Below are 14,849 nucleotides of genomic sequence, written 5' to 3'. Positions count from 1 at the left end.
TGGGGGAAAGAAGGATGGTACAGAAGTCTGGGGAGAGGGGACAATTAGAAAGGAAAATGGAAGGTGAAAATAGTCTTAAGACCTTTTATTAGGGAGGCTATCAAACAAGAGGCAAATAAAAGCATGTAGGTTAATAGACAAAATAATCTGGTTTAACTCATTTGATTATGAGAATAAGGAACATAAAAAGTGATACTTCATGACCAGGGAAAGAACGATGAATTGTCCAGGGAGAAGACAAATGAAATATGTTGCACCTTGATCACACCAGGAAAAATAAGGAAAGGAGAATGTGGACTCAACGATGAACATAAATTATAGGTTCAATGCAAAATGGGATGAATAAAATCAAGTATAACGGCCAATATTCCAAATATAAGCACGCCTTTTTCCCCACTAAAAGACAGTGGCTTAAACTGGATTAAAATCAAGATATGTACTGTATGAGGAATAAATATTTGATGCAAAGTAATAAAGGGTGGTCAAAGTGATTCCAGGTAAATGCAAATAAAAAAGTAAGCAAGGCTAGAAGATAGAATTTCACATTAGAAGGACTAAAATTTTAAAGAGGCACATTACCTAAAGTGAAAGGTATAATTTGTAAGATATAAGTCGTATATTTAATGTGCCAAACTATATAGCCTTTAACACAAAAGCAGAAACAATTAGATGATTGACTCAACAAAAATTGCAATTGTTAATGGATGACGATACATACTTCTCAAAAAATCTGAACCGTTATAATGGACCGAATAACAAGCAAAGTTCTAGATTGACCTATTACATTCAATGAACTTCATTTAACAGAAGCTTTTAAGATCATACTTTATCTTTGCATTTTGCAGATATTCAGAAAAACCGACTGTGTGCTTTGCTAGGTCCCTTTTGTGTCAAGTTCACTAAACTACAACTGTGTTCTCCAGAATGGCCTTCCCGATACGGTTCCAGGTTAAACCTGATCGAAACGACATTTGTGCAAGACGAGCAAACTTGGAGGAAAGCAGCTGTAGCCGTGGCGCTCTGGAGGTCACCGTGCTTGGAAGCGATGAGAGAACGACACAGGTGCAGACAGGGTTCCTCCCCGTACCACGTCCAGCTCTGTTTTTGTCTCTGGAGATGCCACGCTGCCAGCAGGTGCAGAGGCAATAGTCTTTCCGTGGGGGCTCCACCAGTGCTCCGTCGTGGTCCCACTCCAGGTTCCCTGACAAACTGACTTGTTTGCTTCAGGAGAGCTGGTTAGTGGCTTTCCTCTGATTCCCCAACATCCTTTTTTGGACTATTCTCCAAAAATGCCTATAATTGGGTAAGTTCTCATTCCTATCACAAATCCCTATTCCATAGTAAAGTATATCTCACTCTGCTTTGCCAATTGAACCCTGATTGATACAAAGAGCAAAAAGAAGGAAAAGGAAAGCAAGACAGAAAAAAAAAAAAAATAATGCAGAATATTTGCAGACGACATCGTAAGATTCTAATCTTAAAAAAAAAACATAAATAATTTAAAACGAAAAAATATTTTCTCTGATAGGGAAGTGTAAGTTAAAATAGCAAGGTATATTTTTAAGCTCTTCACATTAGCAAAAATGGAAAGGAGCCATGAGATCTATTTTTATAGGGGATGTTGGGAAAAGCATTCTTTCATAGATTGCTTTGCAACTGTGAAGTGTGAGAGCCTATTTTAACCAATAACCCATCTCGTAGAAGTCTCTCCCATTCAAACAAAGCCCATATGTCAGGGTGCTTATTGCATCATTGGTCTTGGTGACCCCAGACCAAAACTCATACCAACAGAACACCGGAGCAAAACTCATACCTGGCAATATGGCAGATTATGACTTATAATCATAAAATTTTTTAAATTTAAAATTTTTATCCCCCCCTCTAGGGGATCTATTCAATTAGTTAGACAGGGAGAAAATGTATAGAAAGGTACATTCTGGGCTGAGAATGTGGGTAGGTAGGTTAATACAACAGGACGGAAAAAAGAGCGAGAGAAGGAAGCCAAAAAAGAGGGAAAAAAGTAAAATAACTATACTTTCAAAAGTATGGGAATAACCACATGTACGTATTTATGTAGAGTTATGTACATGTACGGGTGAAACAAAATCACACATTAAATACATTCTCATAATCTGGCTCATACCTAATTTATCCATCAGATTTCTCTGGACTTCCCAGCACAAACCCTGTTTGGGTCGAAATCTCTCCCTTGATCCGCCTCACAAAAACAGCCCGAAATACTTCTCTTTGTTTCCTCTTTGGGGAATGCTCTCCATCTGCTGCTCATCATCCAGGTTCTCCCAGGCCCGGTTGGGGAGCCACCTCTTCCTTGAGTATCACACCAGCCCACATGGAGTCTCTTCTGAACCTGTTCATCCTTACTAAATAATTTAGCACTTAATTATATAGAATCACGAATTGTTCCGATTCTTTTGTGCCAGTTAGTCATGTCCCTAACGATTAATCCTGTGCTCCGCTTTCTATTTCTCTTAACAGATGCATCACCAAATTGTACCTTTAGTGTAACGGCTGTTCTGTTTAGCATGATGCTTGGTATTTGGTTTCCAAACACGGAGACAGTTCCGAAAGCGTGCAGCCTTGACCTCAGAAGATCTCAGTTGAAATGTGTGCTCTGTTACTTCCTAAGGGATGTGCCCAAGGATATTTTGTTTTTCTTAGCCCTTAGTTCCCGTATCTATAAAATAAGTTTCTTTAAAACAGCCTAGCGACACCTGGGGGGCTCAGTGGTTGAGCATCTGCCTTTGGCCCAGGACGTGATCGAGTCCCGCATCAGGCTCAAATCAGCCTGCTTCTCCCTCTGCCTGTGTCTCTGTCTCTCTCACTGTGTCTCTCATGAATAAATAAATAAAATCTTTATATATATATAAACAGCCTGGATTATGGAAAGAATTTGGATTTTAGAGCCAGCTAATCTGGCTTTGAGTCCAGACACAGTGATGGTTTTATCTCATATAGCACTTGGCAATTATTTACTTGTGTCTCTGCATGCATGTGGTTTTGGCCTGACAATAGCTATGACACTTGTGCTAACCAGCACTAGTGTCACTACAAAATTTATTTCCCTAACTGGCATACTTTTTGAGTACGAAAGGAGTCATTATTAATGATTATGTTGGATAGAATCAGAGAAAATAAGGACTGTCTCTGACAAACCAGAACCTACGGTGACCCCACTTAGAATAAATATTTGAACCATAGGTCCCTCGTTTGTTGGTAGCAGGAGAGAATTTTATTTTCTATTCACCCTTTCTGTTCTCACCCCTGCCCCTGGTGGGGATGATAGGCCTTTAGTAAAACAAAATAAAGAGATAAAATATTGGTGTTAACTCATCAGCCACTTGATGAAGGAGAATCAATATTAATAGGGCTAAGTTTGCTTCTTTTGTCCCCTCTCAAACTTCTGAAGCTTATAAATCAGATATTTTGGGTTTGTAAATAAAGGACAAATCTGGCCTTGGGGTCCTTTTATTACCTAGTACTTCTTTAAGGATTTGAAAGCACTGCCAATATTCTAAATTGAGATATTTATACATACGTATGTATATACATACATATATATATATATATATATTTGGATTTGTAACTTCTCTGGAGAACCTGGGGACATCTATTAAAACTGAAACTTTGTTATCACTTGTCAAAGGTCAAGTGGAACTGAAAAGTCAGTGCCTCAACTCTAATTCTCTAACTTATCACACTTTTCCTAAAGTTGAGGTTTAGTTCCATTTACCATTTCTTTTGGGATATTGTGGACTGCCTGACTTACTCATCCACTTGTCCTTCTGAGACCCTAAAAGATTCTTAGACATTCTGAGCTTCAATGTGAACCTTATTCCAGCAATATGCAACAGAGTCTTTCAGAGTGGTACCAGGAGCAAGAGGAAGTGCAGAGAGCTAGAAAAACTCAGATTTTGGAAGGGAAGAGGATGAGGGCTAGAAAGAATGGATTCTGGCCATTTTTATGGACTGATGGATAATGAGATTGGAAATAATATAAAGATTTTTTTTGTTATATACAGAGATTTTTACAGACTGATAACAAGATGGACAGCTCACCATCTGAATACCACAGGTAGGGGTGATCATGTACAGCTGGCTTCTTTTCCTTTCTTTTCTTTCTTTTCTTTTCTTTTTATTTCAAATAATATACTTACAGACCTTCTTAGAATTTATAAAAAGGACAAAAAGATTACATATAAAATAAAAAGAAGTAAGTATTATTTAACTTGTAAAACCATTGGGATTAAAACCAGTAATAAGTGGATGTGACTTATAAATAGCTATACAGTGTTGAATAGCTTGATGATGGTAATGATGATGGGTCTATATTTATCAAGCTTAACTTTTGGTTTGGGAAGTTATTAGAGTACCCAGATAAAGTGTTTAATTTTTGCTTATTATATTTACTGAACACCTCTTATTAAAAGTGGAGAAAAAGCCTATTAAGTCATTACTAATATGACTTGAATCTGTTCATCACTTATTTAACTCACTTCTTATGTTCTCTGCTTCCTGAATCCTGGAGCCCTAAGGAAAGGAAGAACCAAAATCTCTGAGCACCAGGTGGGATTGCAGCAAGGGACACTGCAAGGTGGAGACACCAATATACAAAAGTAGACAAAACAGAAACAAAGAGGGGAGGACTGCCAACTTGCCTTTGTCATTTATGATACCCAGGGGTCACCTCATTTAATTGCATGGTATTCCTGAAAATCCATTTTTGGCAACAGGAATTTTGCATGCTGCCTCACTTATAATAACAGCAGTAACACGTAGAACAACAACAACTGACATTTAATGGGCCCTTAGTAGGCTAAGCATGTACTGACCTTTGAGGTCAGTACTATTATCTCAAATTTATAAATGAGGACATTGACAAACAGAAGAATAAGTAATATATTCAGAACCCTGCAGCTAGGGAAATGCATCACCAAAATTTGAAAAAAAAAAAAAAAAAGTAATCTGACTGTAAAGCTCATGTGGTTGACTGCCATGCTGTATTAGCACAATAATCATGTCCTAAGCCATCTTGTAAGAGGGGACAAATGACCAATAGGGAGCTACTTCCACTTCAAGGCATTGCTCAGATGCTACCCTGGTGATAAAGCCTTATGGAATTTGCTGCATTGAAATTAAACTTTCGACTGTGGACCTGCAAATTGTATTTCTATCTCTTTATGGACAGCTGTTGCTTTTTATTATTAACAATTATATATCCTCCTCTTGTTGATTTTTTTATGTTCAGAAGAGATCCCCTGCCGTCACGTTCTCTTTCTCTAAATCTCTTTCTTTCTTATATACTTATTTACTTTTTATTATATTATGAAATAATTTATACTATTTTATTTTATGTAAAAATATGCAGCTTTTTATTATGACGTGATAGACAGTTAATATTTACATAGCATTTTGCAAATGATTTTACAACTTAATAATTCCTTCAGTAGTTACACAAAACCTAAGTAGTTGTGAAATATGTATTATCACCTTCCTTTTCTTCATTAAAAATATGATCACTTGCCAAAGTCACACTGCTATTAGATGCCCCAGTCTGACTTGGTCCTTCTAATTCTGAATCTAATGTTCTTTTCAGTTTTCTTTATGAACATTCTCACCTAGCTCTGTGTCTGTTGCAGAAGAGATCCACTACAGTGCTGTGATGAATGAATGAATGAATGAATGAATGAACACGTCCTAATAAAAGAAGGTCGTTCCACTGCACAATTTTTTTTATAGATCTGCTAGTTTTATCTTTTTATTTGTAGAATAAAAAGGGTAGATGCTAAGATTGGGCTTTTCTAGGATGTTATTTAGGAATAAAATGGTAAGTAGGAGCGGCAATTTCTCGTTTGTAACAATGAAGATTAAATTACATTCCCCATCAATAATTTGGAGTTAATTTAAGACAGAATTTGCTAAGAAAATGGAAATATATTACACTCCTTTGACACTTAACCAGCTACCATGTCCAGAAGACTAAGAGCTGTGTTAAGAGGGGAGCTTTTAACAAATTAAGGGGACCATCTAGACCTTTATCCCAGAAGAATCATGTGAATCTCCCTGCAGTTACTCATCTGGCTTTAAGACAAGAGGCTATCAGTCTTTAGTGTGGGAGGCGGTTATGCTCTGCTTTACCCTATGCTCTGCTTTACCTACCCTGCTTTACACACACACACACGCACATAGTAGTCATGGACTTGGCTAATGACTATCTTCAGAACACACAGGACACGAGCCCCAGGGTCTCCGGTTCATGTCACCATGCACATCAGAGAAGTCAATCCAGGGCTATGTAAACTGCTCTCGATGCCACTCTTTAAAGACACATCACTGTGCAGTGCGTTTCATCAGCAGTGTTGCTGCGAACCTACCACTGAATCAGGCAACCGTTCTGGCACCGAAGGCAGTGGTCACACCAGAAAAAACAAAGCAACGTTTATCCTCTCATGGCAGTGAAATAGCAAAAGATGGTATCTCAGGTAGGTCCTGTGAAGAAAAATAAGAGCCCTGAGGTGGGAGAGAGGTCTGCAATTTTGGGCACGATGGCCAGGGAAGGGCCACTCAGCATCCCACTGCGCAAGTGACTGCACCAAAGCCTGACAGAGGTGAGGTGGAAAGTCATGCTCACGTCGGGGCACCAGTGTTCCAGGGGGAAGCCAGGACTGCGCCGCGGCCTAGAGGTGAGAGGAGCCACAAGGAGGCCTCGTGCCCCATGGGATCATCAGTAGGGGCTGGAATCAGGGGGGGTCACTGGGAGTGGTGGTACCTTTGGAGCAAGGTCTGTAGAGATAAAGGCTGGGGAGGTATTCGAGGAGAGGAGCGGCGCTGTCTGCCGCGGCCTGGAAAGTCACCACAGCTGCTCTGTCGGGAAGAGGATGTGGGTGGAGGGGGTGAGTAAGGACTTTTTAGTAGACATGAGCTAAAAGGTCTTTCAATTTTCCATTGGGAGGGGTGGGGAGGGGATGATGGTCCTTTAGACCAAAGTGAAGGCAGTAAGCAGCAGGTGGGGTACATACGCATTTTGAAGACAGAGTCCCCAGGATGCACCCCCAAGTCTCCATAAGGAGAGCAAGAACCACCAAGGAGACTGGAGGTGACTGGAACGACAGAATTGCTACCACAGCTCTTGATGCAAACCAACAAATGCAACACAAAATCCACCTTGTTAGCCAGATTTTAGGCACATTCTACAGGGTTCTTGACTCTACCAGAACTGTTCTCTCCAGACCGTAATCACCTGGCATAACTGAAGTCTCTGTGCCCTTTTGACCAACACCTTTCTGTTTTCCCCTCCCCCAGCCCCGGGTCACCACCATTTGACTTGCCACAAAAGAAAAAAATGAATAAGAGGGGGGCAAGGTGATCCTTTTGGAGGTGGTAAGTATGTTTACAGCATTGATTGTGGCGAGGGTTTCACAGGCATAAACTTCCCTCCAGATCCATCAAGGTGTGTACACCGTGCGCTGCGTTGCATGCCGATCACGCCTCAGTAATGTGGCTTGAAATAGCACAGGTAAGATGTGACAAAATCTGCCTCTCGCTCCCAAGAGAAAACCAACCGGCGAATACTCTGACTTGACACTAAGGGAACATGTGAAAACGGGTACAATGTACAGAGGATTGTTTCCATGGGACTTTAGAAAGGAGGCAAGAGGGCCTCCCTGATAGGTCCTCTGGCTTGTGGTCACCTGGGCCTGGAGCCAGTAGGCCTTGGCAGTCTAGGCCTTGCTAACGAGGACACTGCTAGCCCCAGGATGTCCATTTCTTTATTAGGAACGGGAACTCCTTATGAAATTTGCATGTACTAGGATAGAAAGGACACAACATTTAATGTGATAGGTGAATCTAAATGTACCAAATTCTCTCTTGTGATGAAAATAAGTACTTGGAATTGTGGATTTTTTTTTTTTTTTAATGCACCTAGGGTTGCCTGGTAAATTACCCTTCTCATCTTTAGTCATTTATTTATCTACACATAGGATTTTGGAGACTAATCATGTCAAAATACTGTCTCTCGCACACAAGTCTGAAGACAAGTTGACAATATTCCTTTCCTAACAATACTTCGCATTCAGATTTGCACAGTTGGAAATTTTGTGTGTCCCTAATTTGGGGGGATTGTACCCATGTCTGTGAATAGTCAAGAGCTCTGTCTTTTTAGGAGACAGATCTGGTTCGAGTCCTGGTTCAAGCCCTTATGAGGGAAGAAGTAGCTAGATCACAGACAGATTACTTCTCACGTCTGATCCGCATTCACATAATCTGTACTTGATAGTAACCCTGGCCTCATAGCTGCTGAGAGGAGTCAACCAACACAGAGTTTAACACACTCCTTGGCACATAGAATAGCTTGATAAATACCAGTTCCTGCTAATATTCTAATTGTCATTTAATGTCATCCAAAAGCCTGTTTTTGGTCATGGGATTCTTCGCTGACTCATCATTTATCCTTGCAAATTTCCATGCCACTTTCTTTTGGGGTAGGCAAAAATTTCTCATAATTTCCTGTGTATATTACTTAATACAAGAAAGCTACTTGGAGGCAAAATAGTGAGTGATGTTAAGTACTAAAGAAAGAAGAGCAAACTTTACACCAAAGAAAAGCCGGTCTACTGGTTGCTGAGAGATATCCCAAGGTGGTTTTCACTTCTAGATTGATTTTTAGTTATAGTCTTAGAAATATGACTTTGACAGAAGGAAACAAAACATTTTTCAAAGATGGAGTCATGGCAACCAGGTTTGCAGGATAATAATAATACCTATACAGCGCTGGGAAAATTGGATAACCACATGTAGAATAGGGAAATCAGGCTTCTTTCTTACACAACTCACAAAAATTCACTCAAAATGGATTAAAGATATAAATGGAAGACCCACAAGCATAAAAGTACCAGGAGAAAATATAGGAACGATGTTCTTTGACTTTGGTATTAAAAACAATTTTTTGGATATCACAAAAAGTGCAAAATAGCACAACAATAGCAAAAATAAAGAAGTAGGACTAAACTAAACTAAAAAGCTTCTGCACAGCCAAGATACATTTGGAAAAAAAAAAAAGGAAACCTACAGAATGGAAAAAGATAATTGCAAACCATCTATAAAAAGTTAATATTAAACATATACAAGGAACTACAACTTAATAGCAAAAAAGTCAATTTTATTAAAAACTGGATAAAGGCCTTGAATAGACATTTTCTAAAGAAGACATACAAATGTCTGAGTAGGTGAAAAGACGCTCAACATCACTAATCATTAGGGAAATGCAAGTTGAAGCCACAATGAGATATCCACCTCACACCTGTTAGAATGGCTATTATCAAAAAGACAAGAAATAATGCATGTTGGCAAGGCTGTGGAAGAAAAGGAATCCTTATGAGCTATTGATAGGATTGGAAATGGGCAGGGCCACTATGAAAATAGTATACAGATTCCTCAAAAAAATTAAAAATCAAAGTACCACATGATCCACCAATTCCACTCACCTCTGAGTGTGTATCAAAGGAAATGAGAAAAAGCGGGTGGGGAATGAAAGCAGGAGATCAAAGAGAGATCTGCGCCCTGCTTGTTCACTGAAGCATTCTTCACAACAGCCAAGACATGGACAACCTAAGCTGTTGGTCGATGGATATACATACATATACAACTATGGAATATTATCTAAGAAAAAAGAAAAAAAGGGGAAAGAAAAGAAAACTCTGTCCCTTGTGACAATGGGAGAGCATTATGCTAAGTGAAACGAATCGGAGAAAGAAAGGCTAATATGGTATATTCTCATTTACATGTGGAACCTAAAAATGCTGAACTCCTACAAACCAACTAGGATGAGGATTACCAGGGCATGGGGATAGAGGAATGGGGAGATGTTGGTCCAAGTGTGCAAACTTTCAGAAATAAGATGAATAAATTCTAGAGACCTAATGTATAGCATGGTGGCAATAATTAGCAATACTGTATTATACTCTTGGCAGTTAAGAGAGTAGATCTTAAAAATTATCACCACACACAGAAAAAATAATTATGTGAAAGGCTGGAGATGTTAACTAACCTGATGGTGGTAGTCATTTCACAATGTACACATGTATTACGTGATCACGTTGTAAACCTTAAACTTACATAGATGACGCGTCACTATCTCAATAAGCCCGGAATAAAATGAAAACCTGTAAAATACTAATAAAAGTATTCTTATATCATGGAAAATAGTACTCCTTTGTGTACTGGCAGTCATGGCATATATTCAGCACGTACATTTCCCAAAATACACACATTGGGAGTTGGACAGTAAGGCAAAGATTTCTGTCAAGCCTAGAGTCAAGACAAGGTAAGTTATACAGTTTGAAAAGTTCATAGCACTAGGCCGTGACAGCTCAAGGTACCCATCGCCACATGGTGTTGAGGCAGGGGGGTATCTGGAGCCAGAGGAAATTCTTCCATTGAGAGGTCCCTAACAAGTATTGCCAATATTTGCTTCTCTGTTTTCATGTATTCTTGTTTGGACAGTCTACCTTCTGGGAGATCTATTCTCTAACCATGACAATTTAATTAACTTTATTAGTCAGTAGCCAATAAGTTGTTAAAGCAATAGCCTCATTCTTTCTCTTTATGATTGGATCTCAAAAAGGAGTCGATTGGTAAGTATTTATCTGCTTTTATCTATTATGTGTTGGTTTATCGTTAACTTTTAACTTTTTAAGGTTTTTTTTTTGGACAGTGTGCTGTTTTATGTAGATATAGACAGGTCTTCCTTAACTTATGATGAGTTATGTCCCAATAAACTCTTCATAATTTGAACACATCATTAGTCAGCCATGCATGTAGTACACCTAACCTACCAAACCGCATAGCTTAGCCTACCCTATTTTAAATGTGCTCAGAACACTTACAGTTGGACAAAGTCATCTAACACGATGCCTATTTTATAATAAAGTTTTGGTGGTCTCATGTAATTTACTGAATATTCTACTGAAAGTGAAGAACAGGATGGCTGAAGAACAGCTTGGGTCCAGGATGACTCTAAGTATATCGGTCATTTGCCCCCGTGACTGTGCGGCTGGCTGACTGGGATCTGTGGCTGCCACTGCCCAGAGTCAGGAGAGTATGATACACATATCACTAGCCCAGAAACAATCAAAATTCAAAGTAAGGTTTCTCCTGAATGTTTTCACTTTTGCACAATTGTGAAAAGAAAAACTGTAAAGCATCATAAATCAGGGAATGACTATACATATAAATCATATATAATACAGGTTCTACATAACCTACATTAAATGTTTTCCACTAAGAGTTATAAGCAATCATTTCAAATGGTTTGGCAGAGGCCTTTAGCTGATTAGTCTTTTTTCTTTAAAGATTTTATTTATTTATTTATTTATTTATTTATTATTTATTTATTTATTTATTTATTCATGAGAGACACAGAGTGAGGCAGAGACACAGGCAGAGGGAGAAGCAGGGTCCCTGTGGGGACCCCGACATGGGACTCGATCCCAGGATCCTGGGGTCATGACCTGAACCAAAAGCAGATGCTCAATCACTGACCCACTCAGGTGTCCCTGATTAATTTATTAATACTAACAAAGCTACTATTATAATGTGAATACATTTTTTCCCAATGACCGATTTATTTATTTATTTATTATTTATTTATTTATTTATTTATTTATTTATTTATTTATTCATGAGAGACACAGAAGGAGAGAGAGGCAGAGACACAGGCAGAGGGAGAAGCAGGCTCCACACAGGGATCCCAATGTGGTACTCAATCCTGGGTCTCCAGGATCATGCCCTGAGATGAAGGCGGCACTTATCCGCTGAGCCACTAGGGCTCCCCATGATTTATTTATTTAAGTGAGAGAGAGGGATCCCTGGGTGGCGCAATGGTTTGGCGCCTGCCTTTGGCCCAGGGCGCGATCCGGGAGACCCTGGATCGAATCCCACGTCGGGCTCCTGGTGCATGGAGCCTGCTTCTCCCTCTTCCTGTGTCTCTGCCTCTCTCTCTCTCTCTCTCTGTGTGACTATCATAAATAAATAAAAATTAAAAAAAATAAATGAGAGAGAGAGAGAGAGAGAGAGAGAGAGAAAGAGAGAGATAGGGGAGGAGCAGAGGGAGAGAATCTTTAAGCATGTACCCCACTGGATGTGCAGCCTGATGTGGGGCTTGATCTTATGACCCATGAGATCTTGATGTGAGCTGAAACCAAAAGTCCAACACTTAATCCACAGGGCCACTCAGGTGCCCCATGTAAACGCATTTCTTAAGAACAAGTGGAACAAAGGTTTTTATATGTAACATCTTCCCTAAGACATTTATAAGTAAATGCAACTTCACTAGAAGCTTGGGATAAAACTAAATAAATTACAGATGTGAATGTGCTTTGCAAACTGCATGATATGCTAAAGTGTCACACTGATAATTAATAACATGAATGTGATATGCGAATTAGTGTTAAATTTTCACTCCCCATCAAGACTCTGGAGTTGCTATTTCATTGTACAGAAGAGCAAAGTTGGCGGGAGCACCTAAAATTCCGCCCTCATAACTCACCTTTATTATGTTTGCCTTTGGCAGCCCACACACTCTTCTCAAGCCCACAATGAGATGAGCACAGTTTTTGCAAGCCTGTGAGAAGGAACAAAAGAACAAGAAAATTTTTGCTTAGAAACTCAGTAGACCAGAAAGAGAATAGAAAATTATCATGAAAAAAAGAGCTTTTCATGTTGACTATAGCTGCTATAAAACTACTATGTGGTACAGGTCAAACTAGGTATAAAGAGGCGTGTAGGAAGACACAACTTTTCAGTAAATTGTATTAGAAACTAAGCAGGTGGGCAGGTCTGGGTACTGTTATGCAAGCAGAGTCAGCTGTCAAACTTTGGAAAAGTTTAGAATGGCTAGATTTTCCGATTAGGTTTCCCTGGGTGAGTAACACTCTTCTAATATCCTGCCCACCCAAACTCAAAAGCTACATCTTTCTCTTTGTTCACTCCCTGCTCTTCTGTGTAGCCACCGAAGTCACCAGAATTCCCTGAACATGACCTCTGTTTCTTTGCTTGAGAAATTTAATGATCACCAGATAAACATGTAATAGAGTCTATTTTATAATAGTAGAGATTGTTTTATAATAGTAAAGTATATTTTATACTATGTTGTACAAAATGCCTTTAAATATCAGTTTATGGGTCATAAGCAAAAGAGACTTGAGGATTATTTAATATAACCCTACTTATATCACAGATGAGCTGAGACCCGGTGTGTAGTATTATGGGCTTGTTAGGAGATACGCAGTTGGGAGTCACAGAGCTGAGACCTAAGCCCAGGCTCAGCTAGCACTTATATGGAAGGCTGTTTAGGTTTTCCAGTTGTGCTACAAACACAATAAATGTGCTATTAATAATAATAAAACAGATAAAATGATTTGGGGAGACAAAGGCTAGATTTTTTTTTTTCTGAATGGCTATAATAATTTTAAACTGAGTATCTTCAGGTAATGATTGGATTTAAGCTGAATTTGAAAAGTAATAAAGACTGTGGGTAGAACAAGGAAATCACAAGGTTAATTCAAGTGTAAGAAATAATAAGTGAAAGTATGGAAGTAAAATATAGCAAAGGCTTTGTTAGGAGCCTATTTGTGGAAGTCGAACCAACAAATGCAGAGAATGACATAAGGAAACTGAGAAACATGCAATACAACTCAGTCACATGATGGTCCACAACATGGAAACATTTTCTCTTTTTCACGAAATCATTAACTACATCTGAAGGATACTGAAGAGAGACCCTGATTTTTGAAAGCAAGTTTAGGAAGATGAACCTGGCAATTGTGTGTAGAAGATTATGTGTAGATCCCCAAAGATCATTGGGAAAGTCTTAAAGGCAGGTTGGAGCTCCAATCAAGAATGTAGCAGTAGAAACTCAAATATATGAGTAAACATTACAGAATAAATATAAGAAAGCCACAGTTGGCTGAGAATTGGATAAAGGGGAGAGACAGAAATAAAATAGTAGTTCATGTTAATATTTCAAGTTCCAGAGGCATGACACAGTTTTCCATTGGCCAACTGGGGAGGAGGGTCACCTAGGTATGAGCTAGTATAGGCTTAGTTTCACACTAACTTTGAGTTGAGTCTGGGATAATTCAGTACTTGAGTTCCCAAGCCTGAGGAACAAACAGGAGTAGGAGACATAGACTGAGATGTTACGCACATAAAGGCGAGGCTGAACCTATATAAGGAGTAAACTCTTGGGAAAGAAAAATAGGAAAAAAATAAAAAGCACAGAGGGAAAAAACAGACTCTTGGCCAATAATCACAGCTGGTTTTTGAAGAAAGAAAGGAAACCAATGAGGAAGGTAAGAACCATAAGTGGATAATTTGGGAAAAAATAAACAAAAACAAAACAAAGAGCTGAAAATACTATAGTGTTGATCTTGGAAGAACTCCATATCCTAAATGTAGTGGGAGTTTGTCCAATATGTCTATGTTTATCAATTTCAAAAGACTGGTTTCCGTGTCAGTATGTTGCATGTTTTCAACCTTGTGTGAAAAATTATAGAAAGTTCAGTAAAGAATGTTGGGAGAAGAAAGCCACATTAGACTAATTCATCCTCAGAAACACAAAAGTAAATTAAAATATTTCATTCAAAGTTTGGTTTTTAAGCAAGGTCAGACTGCTTATTAAATATTAGAGATTAAACTTGCTATTGCTACGAGACCTCTCTATTATGAAGATTTAGGACGAAGGCAATCATTAGGTCTGTAGTCTGACTCAGTGGAAAAGCCTACACTAGCTAATCTGGGTAAATAGTCTAAATACAGTGACGAATCTGGAC

The 14,849-nt window shown here is 38.9% G+C and overlaps 1 protein-coding gene across 4 annotated transcripts in view; it reads right to left on the bottom strand.

Moving 5' to 3' along the window:
* The window catches only part of ANO3 (anoctamin 3), a 372,891-nt gene that overhangs the window by 245,908 nt on the left and 112,134 nt on the right, over nucleotides 1-14,849 (bottom strand). For all 4 annotated transcript variants that reach the window (XM_038569274.1, XM_038569275.1, XM_038569273.1 and 1 more), the window contains exon 2: nucleotides 12,566-12,640. In XM_038569274.1, coding sequence (XP_038425202.1) covers nucleotides 12,566-12,640 — 75 coding nt within the window. The remainder of the gene's footprint in view (nucleotides 1-12,565; nucleotides 12,641-14,849) is intronic.

Source organism: Canis lupus, chromosome 21 (assembly GCF_011100685.1).
Source record: "Canis lupus familiaris isolate Mischka breed German Shepherd chromosome 21, alternate assembly UU_Cfam_GSD_1.0, whole genome shotgun sequence".
Taxonomy (NCBI): domain Eukaryota; kingdom Metazoa; phylum Chordata; class Mammalia; order Carnivora; family Canidae; genus Canis; species Canis lupus.
Note: the sequence above shows the minus strand (reverse complement) of the source record. Positions and strands in the feature narration are given on the sequence as shown.